The following is a 20,546-nucleotide window of genomic DNA, read 5'->3' on the forward strand; positions in this document are numbered from 1 at the left end:
CCTCACCATCGGATGTAGTTTAAGGTCATATCCAGGACCGGGAGTAAGGTAGGAAAAAATAAAATAAAAAGGTGGGGGGGGGAGGCTGTTGTCGTTGTTTTTGGTTTTGCAGAACATAATTAAGTTTACAAAAAAGATCAGAAAACAAAAAAACGTCAATGTAGGTGCATTTTGTCTCAGGAAGCCACAGGGCAGCCTGATCTGGTAGCACCAGGTGCTCTAGAAGGATTTCTTCTTTAATGATTGAGTATTAAAAAGGTGTTAAAAACACACTGGATACATTTTGATCCTTTCATCTGTTAGTTTATGGGAAATTAAATCTTTTTGATTATTTAATCTTAAAGCACTATTCCTATTAAAAACAATTCATTGAAGATAAGCTGCCAGGTTATCAATAGCTTGGTATGAATGTGTGTGGGGGTCTTTTCATCACAATATTAGTACATAACTGAACATAGATTTGATTGAAACTTTGCATAGTTGATTCCACAGATAGTCAATTTGATAAGAGAATTCACCAGAAAAGCCATTGACCTGCTTCCACTCCAAGACTGGAAGAAACAGTATGATCATTAACTCAAAACGCGGCTCAGAAAAGTGAAGCAGATAGAAAAGTAACAGTTCAATCAACTGAAGGTAAATGTGGTCCTAAGCAAGCAAGTAACAATTAGACCAATCACACTTCAAAGTTTTTACATTATTATAACAGCTGGTAATGTAATAGTAATATTTAACATAAGTAGTTGGTTATGTAAAAGATAAGCAAATGAGTTATGTAGTTGAGAGGTCAGGAATGACATATCAAAACGAAGATACATGTTGTAGAACAGTAAAACGTGGCAAAAAATACAAGTGACTCTTTGGTTCTGTTTCAGGCATGTTTTCAAAGGATTTCTTAATTCTCTCTTTTACAGGAGGGTATTAAATGAAATCTCGATGTGTAACTATAAGATGAATTTTCTAAATAAATAAATAAAAATAAGAAAAATATTAAACCCACAAAAGGATAATGTATTATTATTAATGTATTGTTTTTAATACAGAGAGAACGGGGACAATCTTATAAACCCCACTATTAACACCATACATCACCCCATGAAGACATCTCTATCACTGCTAACAGATGACACTAATCAGCTTTCACTGGCCAATATTTCTTTACATAGCAAAAATTTTCCCATTGTGTTCTGTCTAGTTAAATGAGACTGACATGTTTTTTAAGAACTTAACCACCTCCTCTCCTATAAAGATGAGCAGCTTGGGATAAGACTAATAAAAAAAATATAGATATAAATCAAGAAGAAATATTAAAACCCAAACAGATAATATTCTGTTGGTATTATGTAATTATGTAGCTGTGATTCCCTAAGAAAATTAAGGCACTATGTTACAATAAGACACGAGTTTAAGTTCTAGATAAAAATTCATATCACACAAATTGCAGTGATTTACAAGATGAGTATCGTAAAATTTTAATTGCAGGATCCATGTCACTATTTTTATGGCATATCAACTCCCTTTGGATTATTTTATGTCAAAGATATTTTCAATAACTATAAAGACAATGTTGTAATATTAATTTTTTTTTTTAATGTTTTTTTCAAAAAGTTTAAAATAAAACTCACGGTATAGGATGAAATCGTCTTGAGCCAATCATCATAAAGATTAAATAAAACCATTTGAGGTTCAGTGGCTTTCAAGATAAGATCGCCAAATTTCTCCACCTTAAAAAGGAAAAAAATAATTATTAATTGCAACATAAAAATATTTAAATACTGTAATTATAACTTTGAACAAAATGTTTTTTTAAAAAAATTATTTTTTGTCAATTTTCTTTCAAAATAAATTTTTTTTTTCTTTGTAATAAAGTTGATGTACTTTACTTTATTATAACTTAGTTGTATCAATCTAGCATTGCCAAGGATCGATTCAAATTTGTTTCATAAATATTTCTATATTCTAAAACCGTGCCTTTTTATATTATGTTTGATATCTAAGCAAAAAAATGCAAATAAGAAATGTTAAATCTTAATAAAAGAATAAGAGTTATACCTTTTTTTTCTAGGCGTTTATTTAAGAATGCCTTAACTGCTAAACAAAAAGCATTTTTTTTAAATAATTTGTAGGAAAGTATGTTAGCTTATTGCCATTAATATGATACAATAAAAACAAATAAAAATTAGCTAATCAGAATCAAAGTTTGATTTGCTTAAATGCTATTTAGATGCAATTTTTTTTTTTAATTCGGACAATATAATTTCCTATTAGATTTTTGACAATGTTTCTGAGATGAGATATTGATGTTATTTAAATATTTCAGGCTGTTAATCTCATCTCAGTTGTCAGTCTCACTTCCAGTCACCACAGACTCTTCCAGGTGGCTTTATGACAACAAAAAGGCACCTGCTGAAGAAGACGAGAGACAATGAACAAAATGTTATAAATATAACCAAGATTTAAACTATAGTTCGTAACATGTTCAGTTGATATGAGCATACTTTGAGAACAGAATATGTATCAATTAATCTTTTAAATAACAAGCTTTGGTGCTAAAAGTAAATTTTCCATGAGACTATGAAAAATGAACAAAAAGGCAAATTACCTTGAGACATGCTTGGAATGGTAATTGCAATTCACTTCCTTTGATTACAATGTTGGGGAAATCAAGTAAATGGACCTGAAATTTGATATTAATAGGATTTCAGAATACGAAAAATTAAAATAAAAACGTTAATACAAAGCTGAAACATGATGGTTAAATTGCATTTTAATGGAAATACTTGAGATATTTGTATCTAAAGTGTACGTATGGATTTCACTTTCCAAAAGTGATGGTAATAGAAATAATTTTTTTAAGGTATTGTGGCTCACCTCAAGAGGATCCAACATTCCTTTTCGAGTCACAATAATTTGTTTGGGTTGTTCTTCAACTGGAAGAGATCGAATCAAGGCAGCAACTTCCTCAGCTGTTTTCCATTTGGCCAACTGTTAAACACAAAACACATTTTTTTTTTTTAAGTAAGAAACATATACAGAAGATTCTTTAACGATAGAAAAAAAAAAAAAAAAAAAAAAAGATATTGAGGAGATTGATTTTCCCTACATTAAAACACGGCCTTGTGAGGAAACAAGCAAATAAGGAGAGCAATAACTAACTACTTAAAAATCAAAGGACACAAATCTCGTTAAATATTAATCACAGTTAATTACCTTGAATCTTTGAAATAAATAAATATTGGATAAAAGTGAAATCAATACAATATCTAAATAGACACGTTTTGTATCATTTAAATTTTATTTTGTTGCAGCATAACATTCGCTGCAGTCTTAATTCAATCCTCTCAGAGCTGTTATTGTTCAGATGAGGTAGAGTAACTTAATATAAAGAACAAAAATACTTCAGAGGGAGATTTATCAGAAAAGATTTTCCATTTTCACATACAATATAGGGAATGAAGTGAAAAGTGGAAACAAGATTAAAACAAAAATTCAATGCTTTCTATAAATGGTGTATTAATATGAATTGTTTCTGCATGGGTAATTTTTCAAGTTTACACAAATGTGGGTTTCCTGGAATGTGATAATTTAAATTGACATCAATACATCTTGGTTAATGCTGGGTAGATACAGTTAGTATCTGTATATCTCCAAATGTATTCATGGAGTTTGGTTTTGGTTGTTTTGCAGAGGAAAATTGTTTTTGTTGTTGACATTGCAGAACATCATTGAGTTTTGTAAAGTGAAAAGGAAAGAAAACAATGATATCAATGTTTGGTGAATTTTAAGCCAGGAAATCAGTATCTTTAGGCAGTTAGATTTGGTAGCACAGAGTCAAACATGGACAAAACGTGATACTTATGACACAGAAAACAGATACTTACCTGACCTAAACGTTTCTGTCCAGCCCAAACTGAAGTGTGGATAATCTTCAAAAATAGCTGACCTGTACGAGGATTGAAGATGAAAATAGCCCCGTTGATTGGTTTAGTTGTCAAGTTGCCTTCAAAAGTCTATATTAGAAAAATAAAAATTAAAAAATTATACAATAAAAACAATTATATTTGATGAACATTATTACAAGTTTAATCAAAAGCAAATGATTTTTTTTTCAATTATTCATTAAATATGTAAAATAAAACATTTGGAACATTTACCTTGTGAATGGTGACTCTGTATACATTGGTATCATCTACAAACCAAATGATTTGGTTAGAAAAGAGTTCACCATAGTTTTGAGAACTGAGATAGGGCTCAGTCGGTTCAGAGGAATAAAGTTGCAGACCTTTCCTGATACGTTCTCTTAATACATAAAGAGCAGGGTTAGCTTTCATGATTTTTGCCATGGCTTGTTGAATCAGTGGTTTGCAACCAGGAAACCAATTCCCATAGGCACTGAAATACAAAAACAAAATATTAAATAAATGATCACGATTAAACAAATGCATTAATATTATCCCTCATCATCTATAGAGGATTGATTAAAAAGGACATGAAATATTAAGATGTTCAAGTCTTTGCATGAATGCTTACAGACAACTCTAAGTTAGTTATGTTAACTATTATCATAAAAGCAAAGTTAATCAACGTTTGTTTTCCTTAAGCATTTTTCTTATGTATTTTATTCACACAAAGTACAAGCTAAAATACCCAAATTTTGTAACTAAACAAAAAATTCTATTGTGTTAATTCACAATAATTTGCAAACTGAATTGACCTATCATTTACTAAATTTTTCCAACTTTCACCTTCTCTCAATGGATGTTGTGTGACCACTATTATTTTGTACATCATGACTGTTCCCATAATTTTTTTCAATCAAATGTAATAAAAGAAAGGATAAAAAGATTGGAATAGTCCATTGTAAACAAAAGGGGATCTCATCACAGGCAGTAATACTATTTAACCCATATTTGGAGATATATATATATAAATCATACTATCAGGCTGCCTTGCGTTGCCCAGTCATAAAACATGCTTAAATATGATAATTCATGCAGATTTCATATTCATCATTATAGAAATAATTCTCTATTGATTATTATATCCAATATATAATAATGATTTCAAACTTAAAAATAAAATATATCTGCCATCAGCTAGAATCAAAAACAAAACATTTAGCACTCAAGCCTTAATCATTACCGTTTGATCTATTGACAGATGAATAAGAAAGGTTAAAAATTAAGCGACTTCAAGCTATGAATGTATATTTGCACATACACAGAACTAATAGGTTTAGTCAACTTATTCCTGCCAAGATCAACTGATTTTTTACTAATTTTGACCCAATAGCAGCTATTTTTACCAACTAAAAACCAAATAGAAAATGTTCCACAGGTCCAAATTCCCTATATATTAATTTTGGTAAAAAATCATTTCACATGCACAGACAAGGTCATTTTTATATAGATATATATGAGTGTTGAGACGATTAAGCAGAATCGGAAAATAAAGACCTATATCAGAAGTGGTATCGAAATCGGAAAACTGTGTTTATTTTCCAATGCTAAAAACAATTTTTTATTGCATTTTTTATTGATTGTTTAAAACTTAATTTTACATGGCTTGTATTAATAATAAAATGATAAATATTTATTGATTTGAAACTACCAGTAAAACTAAAATCGATAGATTACCCAGCAACAAGTGTATTTTTCCGTTTGCAAAATTTTATGCACATATTACATAGGTTTTGCGGCAATCCGCTCCACTCACAAACGAAAACGACTATATATTTAAAAATTTAAAAGAATCGAAATCGTTATCAGAAAAAATATTGGAATTGTTCCACCACTCATATACATACATTTGCGTGTGCTAGAACGTTTTAATTCTAAATGCTACGAAATTATGCACAATATAGAAAATATGCATAATTAGAATTTAGCGTAATGGTTAAATGAAACCAATCGTCTAAGAAAACCATAAAAATGAATAATTAATGAATGTTTGTTTTCAAAGAAATATGTAAATTAGTTAACTTTCATGAAATTGATTGCATATCCATGATTGTGTATACTAAGTTCATTTTAATAATTTTTGAATAGAAAAAGTAGGTTTCTAATATCACTGTCAGTGCAACAAAAAAACTCAACTTTATAGGTGTGTGTATATATATATATATATATATATATAGCAAAAGGAAGCTAATTTTGGATTGTCTTAACTCTGTTTTTTTAATATTTAGCTGACTTTGCAAATTCATATTTTCTTGATTCAAACAATTTAACAATTCAATAGGTCACATTTTATTTATATATATATATATATACATATATATATATATATTAGATATAGAGATGAATGAATAATTGTTATACTATAAATCTGATTTTAGACTAATATATTTAATCAAATGCATGCCCAAAATGTTAAGCAATAAATTCATTTAAAGTAATACTTTTGGATCAGAGTCAATCGGAACGAATTCATTACTTTAAAGGGGCTTGACTTTTTAAAATCTCAGGAGTTAGAATCAAGTGTCTGGACAAGCGACTGACTCAATAACAATGTTTTGAAGTCATTCAAAAATTAATTTTGGAATTTATTTTACACTAGCAGAAGTACATATCGTTGACTGGGTACAAAAAAAAGCCTTAAATGGACTGATTTATATGACAACATAACTTTTAAATTCTTTTAAACTGATATTTTCTGCATAATTTTTCTATCTTATATTCCCTTTCATTAGCAATACACATGAAAAAATTGAAATAGCTTGAAATATTTCAATATTGGTATGCATAGAAAGAGCTTGATGAGCTAAGAAAGAATCTTTTAAAATTTTTTAAATCTGATTAAAATTAAGGAAGTTATGGCTATTTTTGTGCCTCACACGTTTGGATATTTTTCCCTCTTTAAGACCATATGCGTTTCGTCACATTTTTTACACTACTTTTTCAGTAAAAATGTCATATCTTTGTTAAAACACAAGACTAAGAAATGAAATTTACCATATAAGTGTATTTTTGTACAAGGAATCAGAATATGCAACTGAAAATCTCCCAAAGTTTATGGTTTCCAAATAATCTGCAGTAAATGTGCATAAATATGCAGCAATTCCTTAAAAATGCCATGTATCCATAAACAGAAAAGAAGTTGGAGAACTCAAAGTTGAATTGTAATGTGCTTTATGTACAAAAAACTTAAATCTAAACATAAGACCATTTAAAAATGAATATATTGCAATATTTCTTTGGTATTATTGTAGATTAACACCTTCTGTTTAACCCCACTCAACTCCTTCTGACCACCCCTCCAAAATGTGATTTTACCTTTTTAGGAAATTATGTATAAAATGCCATGAAAAACTTTAATGAAAGATAAACAAATTATTTTAGAATTGAATGTAAAATAATTTCCTATTACAGGTCATTCTAGCATTTTAGGGCAGTTCACTGTTTTTTTTTTCTATGGGAAAATATGCATGCTTTTTTTTTTTTTTTTTTTAAGATGATTATGTGTAGTTTTAAGAGGGTTTCTATGCAATGAGAATATGGGGAGGGTTGCCATTCGGACTTTGAATTAATTGTAGGGCTAAGGAAAATTATGTGTGAACATACTGAAAACTTGACAGAGACAAAGCTAACAAAAACAATATTAGAGGGGGGAGCGGTTAGTTTCACAAAAATTTAATGTAAAATAATTCATCATTTCCTGGCCGTTCTAGCATTTTAGGACAGTTAACCAATTTATTTTTCTGTGTATTTTTCTTTAAGGAAGGATCTATTTTTTGTTTGTTTGTTTTAGATGCTTGTATGTGGCTTACAGAGGTATTTTGTTGGGGGGGGGGGCTTGCCACTCGAACTTAGTGTTATTGTTAGGGTTAAAGAGTGTTTTAGGAGGAGACTTGCCACACATAATTTGTATTAGAGGTGAAGTTAAGAGAGCTTTTTTTCAAAAAGAGCGTTCAAAAATTTGTTGATTTCTATTTTCGAGGTTGAAGGTGTTAATTCCATAGGCCGTTTATACTACGCTGGAGCAGGTTGTAAAAATATCTTTCGCTTAATAAGTAGAAAAAAAAATAACGAAATAAAAAGCTTCCTAATTGTAGTTTGATGTGTTTTCTAACTGCTTTTAAAATTTCAAGAATATTTGATATAGATTTTGAGGGTTTGTATTACTATACACATAGATTCGAAAAAGTTGTCAAAAAAACAAATATATAACAAATAAATGTTATCAAAAGCAAGTTACTTTTCTACCTAACTGGATAATTTTTTAGTGTTTTTATTTAATGTAACATGTTTATTCAGCTTGAAAACAGTGTTTACCGATGTTTTGGAAAATTTAAAATGGCGCCCGACTCTCTTGAAACGGTAAGTTTGGGGAAAAGAGTTAAAAATAAAAAAGTAGACAAAATACTGCTAGAAACTCGCTCAATATATGTTACCGTGACATAGGCTGACATATATTCGGTGAGTTTTTAACAGTATTTTGTATAGTTTTTTTTATTTTTAACTCCTTTTCTCAAACTTACCGTGTCAAAGAGAGTCGGGCCGGGCGCCATTTTTAATTTTCCACGGTAAACACTGTATTTTTTTCGAGCTGAATAAACATGTTACATTGAATAAAAACACAAAAAATATATCCAGTTTGGTAGAAAAGTAACTTATCTTGCCTTTGATAACATTTATTTGTTATATATTTGTTTTTTGACAACTTTTTCGAATCTATGTATAAACGAGATTTTGATACTTATTTTGATTTTGAAAAAAAAACATTTGTGGCTGTTCGCAGTAAAACATTGTTTTAATTCGCTGTTCAAAACTAATTTAAAGAATAAAAGTGGATGCAAGCTATATATCTACAAAAGTTTTTGTTTTTTTAACCATGTTTTTAAATTTGACGAGATTTGTGAGAAATTGCAACAGATTTATAATGCCGAATTGGTTAGGATTGTTGTTATTACATATTCTGAAAACCGAATAGTTCTAAACTAATGTTATTCTGATAACAAAATAGCTCTAATTAAACATAAGAACATTTATATTCATATTTTCATGTTTTTCTTAATTCGTTCTTGAATAAAAATTAAAGAACGCGTGTTTGTTTACAACTGTGCTATCGCTGATTCTACAGGCTGGAGCTGCTGCTGCTGCTGCTGCTGCTTAAACTTTATTTGACCAAATTCGATAAATAGAAACAATTTTTTTTTTCGAGTAGGTCCTTTTAAATTATCAATTACCGCGGTCCTACTCAACATAAAACAATACTTTTAATTGATAAAGATAGTAAAAAGATTGATTTACTTACTACTGGGTGTCCGAAGAATTTTTTTTTCAAAATGTTCAATACTCGTCATATTAAAGTCTTATTTTTAACACAACAAAAAAAGAAATGGTCAAAAATATTTCGGACACTTGACAGTATTAAGATTAACACCTCTTCTAATTGGTTCCCAAATTTCATGACGAAATTCTTCATACAATCACGGTACGGACCTTTAGAAAACGGGGGGTCATTACAAAACCTTACCGAAAACGCCATTTTATGACGTTCACATTTTTATCACTTTATTTGCTTAAAACTCTTAAAATATATAATGTACATTCATATTTATTAATTCATTTGAAAGTATATTCATTTCCGAACAAAACAGTAGTAATTTGAAGACTTGAAGTGCTTTGGTTTAAAAAATATGGCTATTTTAGTAGAACTACCTTGAAATCTGTGATTATCCAAAGCGTTTTTTCGTCCGTGTGTATTACTACTTTCATTCTATAGATATACACATAGACATATCCGACATTGCACAGATCATCTTTGAGGGAGGAGGGAATAAGTTGCTCAAAAGAAGATGAGGGGGCAGTAGTGAGAATCTTTAACACAAATGTATGAACACTAATTAGGGTTCCCCATTATAAGTGACCCCCATGAGACCCCACCTCTGTTGGTGTGAATGAGCGATGTAACCCATAACCCCCCATTCTCATGATGGGTTATCGTGGTAAGTTCAGTAGCTCTATGTCATATTATGTGAGCGTGCATAGGGTTCCCAGTTATAAGTGAGGCCATGGTGGTGAGGTTGAACAATGTAAGACGTCAAAACTGCCTCCACCTGATGGTGGGTTATCCTGCCATATTTGGAAACTCTACAGGCATACATCAAACGGTGTAAATGTACACAGAGTTTTCAATTATAAGTGCCCCCCCCCCCACACACTCCCACCTCTGGGGCCCCACTCCCGTTGGTGAGAGTGAGCGGTGTAATCCATCAACTCCCACTTCCCCATGGTGGGTTATCCTGACAAATTTGATAGTTCTACATGAAACGGTGTGAGCATGCATAGGGTTTCTCCTTATAAGTGACCTCTGCCCTGGGCCTCACTTTATCATACCTATTTCAGATCTTTGATACCTTTTTTCTCATTACACATGGTCAGTTTAGTATTATAGTAAACCATACAAGAGCATATTCATGTACAGACACACAAGTGTTGAGCTTTATTATATAGATTTTAATAATTTAATTATAAAAAAAGACCAATTTTTATATTATAAATAAGTCACATTAATACAAGATTCAAATAATTTGAGTGAAATTTAAGAATTTAAAAAATAAATCAAAATAGGATTTGTTCTTCTCACCTGTGCAAATTATACGCTAAATCAATGGCGATGAGTACTCCTGTAGGTGATGGATAGATACTCATGTTGTCTGTGGTGTAGTCCAAAAATTTAGCACGGGCGTATCTCTCGATGTCATGAGAGTCATAGTCACCCCACCTCAGCTGGACGTCGATCCAATATTTCTGAGTGTTTGCATTATCCATTACATCTCTGTAAAGAAAAAAAAACAGGTTTTATTTTGAGGTTTCAGCAATTCATATACTATTCATATCAGAAATATTACATATTAGTCTGTCTTTTAGTTACAAAATTCCTCAAAATAAATGGAATTACCAAGATAGTGAAGTGAATGCAGACGGTTAACCAAAAACCCGGTAATTACTTTATTCTACAGTGACCCACAAAACAACAGAAAAATTAGCTTCATTAATTTACACGTATGTAATTGTTGGCAACAGAAAATGATTTAAGACGAGATATTTAATGTCCCCCCTTCCATTAGCATCTACACAGTTGACGTAGATGATCAACACTTTCAATCACCCTTTGGATAACTTCAAATGGGATATTGTTAAAAAATTCCCAAGTTTTTTAAAATATTTATGCCTGTGGTCTCCACCTCTGCAATTGAAATTGATGCAACAGTAAAATCTATCACATTGGCATCTGAACTTTTTACAGTCATTCATATGGTTCAATAAATCAGGAGTATTAGTTTCTGAGGGAGTCAATAGTGTCATTGGATTTATTGGCTTTTTTTGTTGTCCTTTTATCTCCTCTCATTACTTGGTTTATGTCATAGTAACACACAATGTGGTCAAAATCTAATTTTCCATTTTTTGTGGAGCACCCTGCATAATATATACAAAACACAACAAAAAGAAATTATATAAATACAAGAATGTTTTGGTATATTTAAAATTTATTTTGATTCTATTTGTAATTGTTCAGACTCAATCTCTGTAGGAAATTAAAAATGCTCAGGTTCTCTTCATTGATGAAACAAAATGCTGATCTTTTTCAAATTTAAAATCTGAACCATGCACACATTATGCAATATTGACATAGCAATAATCATAGAAAAATATTGGTTTTCTCTAAATGATGAAAAATGTTTATACTGACAACTCAAGCAAATGTTTGTTTTTGGATTTGATTTTCTTTACACACTCAAGTTAATTGGATAAAAGGGTTATGAAATAAAATTTAATGAAAATCGTGATAATTTGTAAAAGCGAAAATTATTTTACTTTGAATCTGCCAACAGTGATGGTCTCGAGACATTCCATTTGTAAGAGGCAAACAATAAGATGTCAGCACATGAACTGTTCATTTTGTAAGATTTTCGTGGATGGATAGTTTCTTTCTGAACAGTCTCAATTTCAAGAGCATCTAGCTCTTGATCAAACACCTGAAAAAATAAAATAAAATTAGTGGATGTGACGAAAGCAATCTAAGACATAAATTCACTACATATAAAACGTGGGCAAACATTCTACATATTTTGTATAAGAGAAATATAAACGATTTTTAAAATAGTCATTTAGAATAAATAATTATAGTACACTTTTACTAAATTATTTTTCACAAGTTTTATCCTGCAAATAACTTGGAACTGACCTATATAGCTAACAGTATAATAAAATTAATTTTAGTGAATAAATTATTAGTAATAAAGCTCATGAATTGTCAAAATATAACTGAACAAGGAATAACAAATATAAAATTAGCATCATCGCTTATTTTATTTTTCTCCAAACATGGAACTGCTCTTTGTTTCAATGCAATATTTTGTTTTAATTATAGCATATGACCTTTAATATATATATATATATATATATATATAGTTTTAAGAGTGTGGATGGAAACCAGCTTAGAAAAATCAATGCAAAAAATCTTTTCTCTTGTTTTTACAACTTTTCAACATCCTCCCCCCATAAAAAAAACCTCTCACAAATCTCCATATTTTGTACAATAATAAAAGTATAATTAAACAATGTTGAAAGAAATATAGATAATACAATGAAAGAGATAAAAAAAAAAGTTAAATGGAATTTTAATTGAATACAGAAAAATGAAATGATTCGAACCTGACACAAATCCATGACAACACTTTCATGGATCTTTTGCCACAAATGGGCACGGAATATTTGGATGAGAGAGATCTTTAAAGTTGGAATTTTGCCATGCATAAAGATTCCAGTCAAGTCAAGCTGTACTTGGAAACCAACATATACCTGCGAAGAGAAAGAGACATTATCAACTGATGAACAAGAAATAAAAAACAAAACATCTGAGTTGTCATTTAGAGCTGTGGGTTTAAGGTTTGCAAAATTTAAAAAAAAACATACAAGTTATTATAAACTGTATACAACTATGGTGTAAGCAGTTAAATATTGTACCATCAGTTTAGAACTCATATCCTGCTCAGAACGTTGACTGTCTGAAAACCATTCAGAGAAACACAACAAACGAATATCATCCTCAGACACTTGCTATAGTCTGAATACAGACCTTAAACTTTGATGTCTAGACCTCAAACTTTGTGACTAGACAAACACCGACAAAATTATTAATGATCTCACTAACAACAAATTGAACAATTTTGATCTTTGTCTAACACATGCATAAATACTTACCAAAGTCAGAAATTTTTTTTATACTCAGAATTGGTGAAAGATGGAACAAACTCCCTGCATCAGTTGTTGGCCATCAGGACACTGCATACTTTAAAATTCTTATGCTTCTGTGGTAATTCGTCAAAAAGTACACTCATCCCCTTAATACAAAAGCACTTTTGATTCGTTGTAGTTAAGTTGAGCATTGTACACAACTTTATTATTATTAATATTAACTGTAACCATTAGTTACCAAAGTCTATTTGTAGAGAGATTGAATTTTGACACTGAATATAGTTTAAGTGAAGAGCAGATTTAACAACCCAATTCAGTAACAGAAAAAAAATTTTCTGAAGTAATCATAAATTGTTTAATATTATTTACTCAATTTGAAAATACATGTTTTGTCTAAATTTGGAAAGAAATAGCATTTGAGGGACAAAAGGCTAAACATATTACTTTCGGCTGACATTAAACTTAGTCCTAAAATATTGACTTAATAGTTATAAAGAACAAAAAAGTTTTTCAAGATTTCTCAACTCAAAGAATAAATACATTTAATTTTAAATAATTACGCATCAGAAAACTAAAAGAATCTTGTTTTAAACAGAATTAAATTGAATTTTTATTATTAAAAAAATTTTTTTTAAATATTTCTATGAGGAAACTCCCATTAACTTACATTAGCTCTGTTGATTGTAGGAGACCACCACAATGTAAAGCGACGATTTGGAATTTGATTCAAGCCGGATCTCTGGGCATTAGTCAATTTTTTGTATTTCATGGATTCTTCAAAACCACTGGCTTTTTCCCTAGAGAAGATAACAAATGAACATCAAAAAAATCTAATATATAGATATATAAATAAATGTTAAAATATATAGATATACCAATCAGTTAAATATTAAAAAGTACATGGAAATGTTTACCTACCAGAAAAGACCTTCCCATGTAGGAAAGTAGGTTCCTTTGAAAAGTGTATGCTCCAGGATTCCTTCCACACCACCAAGAGCTTGGATCATGTCTGTTCTGTAATTGTTCAAGTTCCACAATTTACCATCATGGCGTTGATGTGTCCACCAGAATGGATTCTGTTTGAGAACCTTAAAGATAAAAACAAGATGTAAATAAAAGATAAATAAAATGTCTTTAAATTTTAACTATCATTCACATTTATAACTATTACTTTTAGGGAGTGCATGAAGATAAGGGGGGGGGGGAGGGCTCAGAAACTACTAGGACAAAATTTTGGAAATCCCAATACTGAATTTCACATGAAAAAAAATGGTATCTACGTATTTCTCGTATTTTTAAGATGATTATATCCAAAAATTACGAAAATCAATAAGGTAGAAAATTATTTATTGAAGAAAATAGAATTTTAAGAACACGATCATGTTTGCTTATGTAAGACACGGAAGAGTTCACAGGGATATCTCTAGAGAAGATCCTAATTTACCCAATATGTGCTTCAGGGTTGCACTTGCTAACACCACTGCATTTATATTTGCCCTCTATCGGCCCCACAACAGCGGAGTTACTATCTTTAAGAGCATATCTGAGAAAATAGACCACATCCTGTCTGCACATCCCTTGGCTAACATCCACATCTGTGGTGACTTCAACGTCCATAACATGGAATGGCTGACCCATTCGAATAAGACAGACGATGAGGGGAGGTTTTGTCATGATTTTGCCATTGCTTATGACCTCACTCAGATTGTTCGTGAACCCACCCGTGTGCCCGATACACCCGGTCAATATGCAAGCCTCCTAGACCTTTTTCTCTCAACTTCCCCTGAGCTATGTTCATGTTCCGTTCATTCTCCTCTAGGATCCTCCGACCACTCCGTCGTATCAGTTAAGATAAAAACGAAATGTAAGAAGCCCCCAGACTTACCCCTCCACCGTTCTGCATACCGATACTCTATGGCTGACTGGGATAGCTTACGTACATTCATATCTGATTTATCTCTGCACTCCATGTTTAAAAAGGAAGTGTCTTCTATAGTATCAGATCTGACCAAATGGTTAATTGTAGGCATAGACCAATTCATACCATCTAAAAAATTCCAACAAAAACCTAACAGCCAGCCATGGTTCTCCCCAGAATGTGCCACTGCTATCGCGCACAGAAATCACTTTTTCCATAGCTACCAACATAATAGATGCACTGAGACTAAAGCTGCTTTCAGGACTGCCAGCAACCACTGTAAAAGAGTAATAAAAAATGCAAGAGAGCTATATGCCCAGTCTGTTAAATCCAAGGTAGCTGATCAGCGGCTTGGTTCCCACCAGTTTTGGCAAATAACAAATAGGATCCTGAACAGAAATGTGCGTTCTATCCCAACCATTATCAATGGACCACAGGTCATCTCGTCAGCGTCAGACAAGGCCAAACTATTTGCAAAGAACTTTGCAGCTAATTCTACCCTATGCGACGAAGGCCATCAACTCCCCATATTTCCTCCTATAACACAGAACATGCTAGGTAACATACAAATATCCGTGCATGAGGTCACCAAGCTAATCAAGAACCTTGACTCCAGTAAAGCAACTGGCCCTGACGGCATCCCAATTATAGTGTTAAAAAAGCTTCAACCAGAACTTGCTTCCATACTTACAAAACTGTTTAAGCGTTGCCTTAAGAAGTGCTTTCCGACTCCCTGGAAGACCTCATCAGTTTGCCCTGTATTTAAGAATTCAGGTGATAAGTCATCTCCCTCTCAGTACAGACCAATAAGTCTCCTGTGTGTTATGAGTAAGTTGCTGGAATCCATATTAAATAGAGAAATAGTCAACCACCTTCTTAGTGACACACAATATGGTTTCCGCTCTACAAGATCTACCGCAGATGTGCTGACGGTTATATCTCACAGGAATTAGTGAATCTCTTGACAAAGGCTTCCTTTCTAGGGCAATTGCTCTTGACATATCAAAGGCCTTCGACAAGGTATGGCATAAGATTTCCAGCTACGGTATAACTGGAAATGTTTTCTCAATCATTAAATCATTTCTCTCCGATAGGCTCATAAGAGTAGTGGTCGATGGACAAAAATCGGAGGCCTGCAGTATTAATGCTGGAGTCCCTCAGGGGTCAATCCTGGGCCCAACTCTCTTCCTGATCTACATCAATGACCTCCCTAAACACATACTTAAATCATTCGTTGACATCTATGCTGATGACACGACCATCTACGGCAACACATCAAAGGCTGTAAATGACAAAGTTCTCTCTGATTCTCTCTCCTTTGATCTCGAGCGCATGGTTCAGTGGGGGAAGACGTGGCTGGTTACCTTTAATGCATCTAAAACCAAACTCCTATCCTTACATCATCAACGCTCTGATCCCCATCTGGCATCAATTGGGATGGATGGCTCTCGTCTGGGAAAGGCCCCGTGTTTTGACAAGCTTCTGGGTTTGACCTTTACTCCTGATCTGAAATGAAACACGTACATCGAGTCTGTTGCCAAGGTCGCTGGAAAGATGGTGGGATCCTTCTACCGCTCCAGAAGATATCTCACTACTGATGCAATTCTCTATCTATATGAAAGCCAAGTATGTCCAAGGATGGAATACTACTGCCATATCTGGGCAGGAGCTGCTAAAAACAGCCTATCCTGCCTTGACAGAGTACAAAATAGACTTCGTGGCTTAGTGGGGGATGCCCTTTTCTCTACCCTGCAACTTGTCTCCCACAGAAGAGACGTTGCGAGCCTATCCTTGTTTTATCGTTATTTCCATGGTAGGTGCTCGTCTGAACTCCAATCTCTGCCCCCCCCGCCAATCTTTCATGAAAAACACCCGTCTAGCTGAATCCACTGTGAAAAATTTCCCCCACTCTATATCTGTGCCTAAATCAAAACATGGATTCCATGAACAAAGCTTCTTTCTTAGAACTGCACGCCTGTGGAATTCTGTTCCGTTTGCCTGCTTCCCACATGACTACAACTTGGATATCTTCAAGTCCAACGTTAACAAATTCTTAATGAACCGCCCCCTTAAGTAAACACTTCATCAAATCTCCACACTAACGTAATGTACTTGCAATAACCCTTATCCCTGAGTGGCTTGCGGGCCTTGATAAGTGGTGACCACTGTGTAAAAAAAAAAAAAAAAAAAAAAAAAAAGAATTTCCTCCCGATGATTCTCGGAAAATTCCGAAAAAGATTTTGGAATTTTCCGAATAGACCTGAGGAAATTTAATCAGTGCGATATTTATTATTTTTGCTCAAATAAAATCCATATTTTTAATTTCCTTCATGCCCAGGTTCACTATATATAGATTATGTTTATTTTTTATTTGTTTTGCGTTAGTCACATTAAACATTTACAGTTACTTCCCTTGTTTATGGTTTCGTTTTATTTTATAAAAACAAGATGGCTGCAGTTTTTGACCTGCTAACACAATTAAAGGTTTTTTTTAATAATTCAGTAATATTCAGGTAATTTCGACTGCATAATTTGGAAGCTACCATTGTAATTTATTAGAATTGATAAAAAAATCAGTAGAAACCATTGTTTTTTATCTGAAACTCCATTTATTGACTACAAAATGTTGTCCTAATAGTGAAGAAGTGCCGAAAATACTCTCGTGTGATCAGTCCAGAAGACGATGTGATCAGTTAGAGAATCTTTTTACTACGAAAACTGTTTGAACTTGCTTGTTTGCTTTCTAGCTTGTTTGTCTCCATGCACAATGGATAACATCACAAAGGGATGAAATCATCCATTAAAACAGAAGACACTGGGATGAACCTTTGTTGTCATATGAAGTAAAAAAGGATGACCTCATTAAAATATAAACAACCCGTGCCCTAAAAGATAATGTCTATATTAGACAAACCATTTAGAAAATAGTTGCTTTGTCTGTTTTATGGCATAGCAACAGTTTTTTTTTTTTATTCAATTTTGAAGCGATAGTCGGGGAGGGGGATAAAATATTCAAATATTTCCTAGCAGTCTTACGGTATAACTAGACACAGTAGATCTAAAAGCATTTACACAGTCAATTCCATAGTTGCACTGGTATCATTTGCCAAATTACTGTAGCAGGTGGCCTTATGGGGTGTCATTCTTAATGGCTACCTGAAAATTACCACATTAAAATTCCGTAGGAAGTTATAAGACAATCATCCAGCCACTGATGGTGGAATAGAGTTAAAGACTTAATTTTCTAAATATTCCACATTGTTTATAGTCATCAAATGGAGAAAGCAACCATAAAAATGAAATCCAAGATGGAGTTACAATAAATGTGGAGAAGAAATATCAACATAATCAAAGGAAACAAACATACATTATGATTAATATTAAATTTAAACAAAATCGAGAATACATGTCCAACGATGCAATTGAAAACAATGCGCTATGTCAACTTTTTTAATAAAATTTTATAAAAGAATCTAATGAAGGAGTTGGTGTTTATTTAGACTCGCATTTATTTAGAAAAATGAAAAGAAAAAAACCTTTCTGGTGTACCTACTTGTCAGACCATGTATATGTTATATTCCAAAATTTTCAAAAATCACAAGAATTGATCAAGTAATTTTTCTTAGAAAATCAAATTTTACGATTTTTAGCAGGCATTGATAAACGCTTGATTATAGAGAAATTGGTAAGGGGGAGATAACCAGGGATGAATTTCGAATTTAATCAAATATGGCAATTGGTTTCTGTTGCATCAAGCAAGTCATAAAATTTGATTTTCTTAAATTAAAAAAAAAAAAAAAACTACTTGATCAAATTACATGATTTTTTAAATATGACACCATCATTCGTGATCGGTATGTATATCAAAGACTTTTCGCATTTTCTTTATTTAAAATTTTCATTAGAAATGCAAGTATAAATAAGCACCAAGGAGTTTAACTAGAACTCTCTTCATCGATTACCATAGAGATGAAGAGAAGGGCACCACTATTTTTCCTGGATTGTTCCACCTACCTTGAATTTTCCTTATAAGCCTTTACCAATTACTGTACCAAGAACCCCATCTCCTGCCATATTAGCAAGTATGCTAACCATTGTGTCAAATGGATCAGTATAAGAAATCTAATAGTAGTAATAATTTTTGTATTAGCATTGTTTTTTTTGTTTTGTTTTTTTTTTTTTTTTGTTTTTTTTTTAAGGTGTTCATGTCAGACATTTATAATTATAGCAAAGACAACATTTTACTTTATTTTAGAAATTAAAACATAAACTGGATAGTCTGGGTGCAAGAGTACATAGATTTCTGTTCGTTCCTGGGCAATACCAGGTATGCCTGTTAGTTATTCGTAAATTCACACCACTTTTACCAATTACATTAGTGATTAGCTCTTCCAAACTTAATTAGATACTATATTTAGTCCTGCCACATTTTCACAGGTTAATAAAACATACCTGATATTGTTTAAATTCAGTTCTGACTCTCCATCCTTTGTCATATGCCAATGTATGTCTGTCTTTCTGGAACAAAGTGTTGATACGAGGGATACCTCGGTCCCAACTGTCTTCAAGATCTTCCAGAGTTAATCTTCTGTTCTGTGCATTGGCCTCTTGTCTTTTCAGAGCATACTCTGCCCACACTCTTTGAGAGTCGATAAATTCAGATTCCCAAGGCATGATGTATCTGAAACAGAAAACATAAAACACAATAAGTAAAGTTTAACATGAACCCATGGCTTAACAGATATATAGATGTTGAGTAAGAATAAGTTTGAGTGACAGTTTTCTAAATATTGAAGATCCAGTCTTTACTACATGTGATAAAAACTAAAGATAACATAATTAAGACTTCTACCCAGTTAAGGTTGGTGGAATAAGAACAATCTACCTCCATAGATTAATTCAAACTACTGTATAGATTGTGAACTTTGACAAACGTGCACATAATAAAAGTCAAAGGTTACAGCGATAAAAACGTGAAAATAACTAAGATAAAAATAAAAACAATATTTTATGACAATTTGTTTTACAACCTTTTTTATTCAATTAACTAGCTTCCTATATGGAGAAACAATGGCTAACCTCTGAAAGGTTATCTGTATAATCATAAGTTTATAGTGAAGCAAAGCTGGCACAAGAAACAACACAACTTTTCTAAACCTAGCATTGCTTAATCCATTCACTTCTGATATAGATCAGCAAACATTTTAAAATATACATAGCATTTAATTAGATTTCAAATTCAACAGCAGCTTTTTATCAAATTCATGATTTATCAAAGATGACAAAAATTGTTAGAGGAAAGATGTTTACTTGACAATACTTATGAAGGTAATAGCAGTGTTATTTTCCCCAAGATATTTCACTCACAGTATCACACGTGTATCCACTAGATAAATTTATATGTCAGATCAGTTAGAGTTTTT

At 32.1% G+C, this 20,546-nt stretch overlaps 1 protein-coding gene across 1 annotated transcript in view; it reads right to left on the bottom strand.

The window, feature by feature from the left end:
• LOC145269232 (pre-mRNA-processing-splicing factor 8) overlaps nucleotides 1-20,546 on the bottom strand; it is a 110,163-nt gene that overhangs the window by 17,172 nt on the left and 72,445 nt on the right. Inside the window, exons 27-37 of the mRNA XM_080124886.1 lie at nucleotides 19,576-19,804; nucleotides 14,124-14,293; nucleotides 13,873-14,002; nucleotides 12,663-12,809; nucleotides 11,823-11,983; nucleotides 10,591-10,782; nucleotides 4,155-4,392; nucleotides 3,882-4,010; nucleotides 2,872-2,985; nucleotides 2,603-2,677; nucleotides 1,626-1,724 (exon numbers count right to left, since the gene is read on the bottom strand). Coding sequence (XP_079981012.1) covers nucleotides 1,626-1,724; nucleotides 2,603-2,677; nucleotides 2,872-2,985; nucleotides 3,882-4,010; nucleotides 4,155-4,392; nucleotides 10,591-10,782; nucleotides 11,823-11,983; nucleotides 12,663-12,809; nucleotides 13,873-14,002; nucleotides 14,124-14,293; nucleotides 19,576-19,804 — 1,684 coding nt within the window. The remainder of the gene's footprint in view (nucleotides 1-1,625; nucleotides 1,725-2,602; nucleotides 2,678-2,871; nucleotides 2,986-3,881; nucleotides 4,011-4,154; nucleotides 4,393-10,590; nucleotides 10,783-11,822; nucleotides 11,984-12,662; nucleotides 12,810-13,872; nucleotides 14,003-14,123; nucleotides 14,294-19,575; nucleotides 19,805-20,546) is intronic.

The sequence above is a fragment of the Euprymna scolopes genome, chromosome 1, assembly GCF_053919585.1.
Source record: "Euprymna scolopes isolate OS-2025 chromosome 1, ASM5391958v1, whole genome shotgun sequence".
Classification (NCBI taxonomy): Eukaryota; Metazoa; Mollusca; class Cephalopoda; order Sepiida; family Sepiolidae; genus Euprymna; species Euprymna scolopes.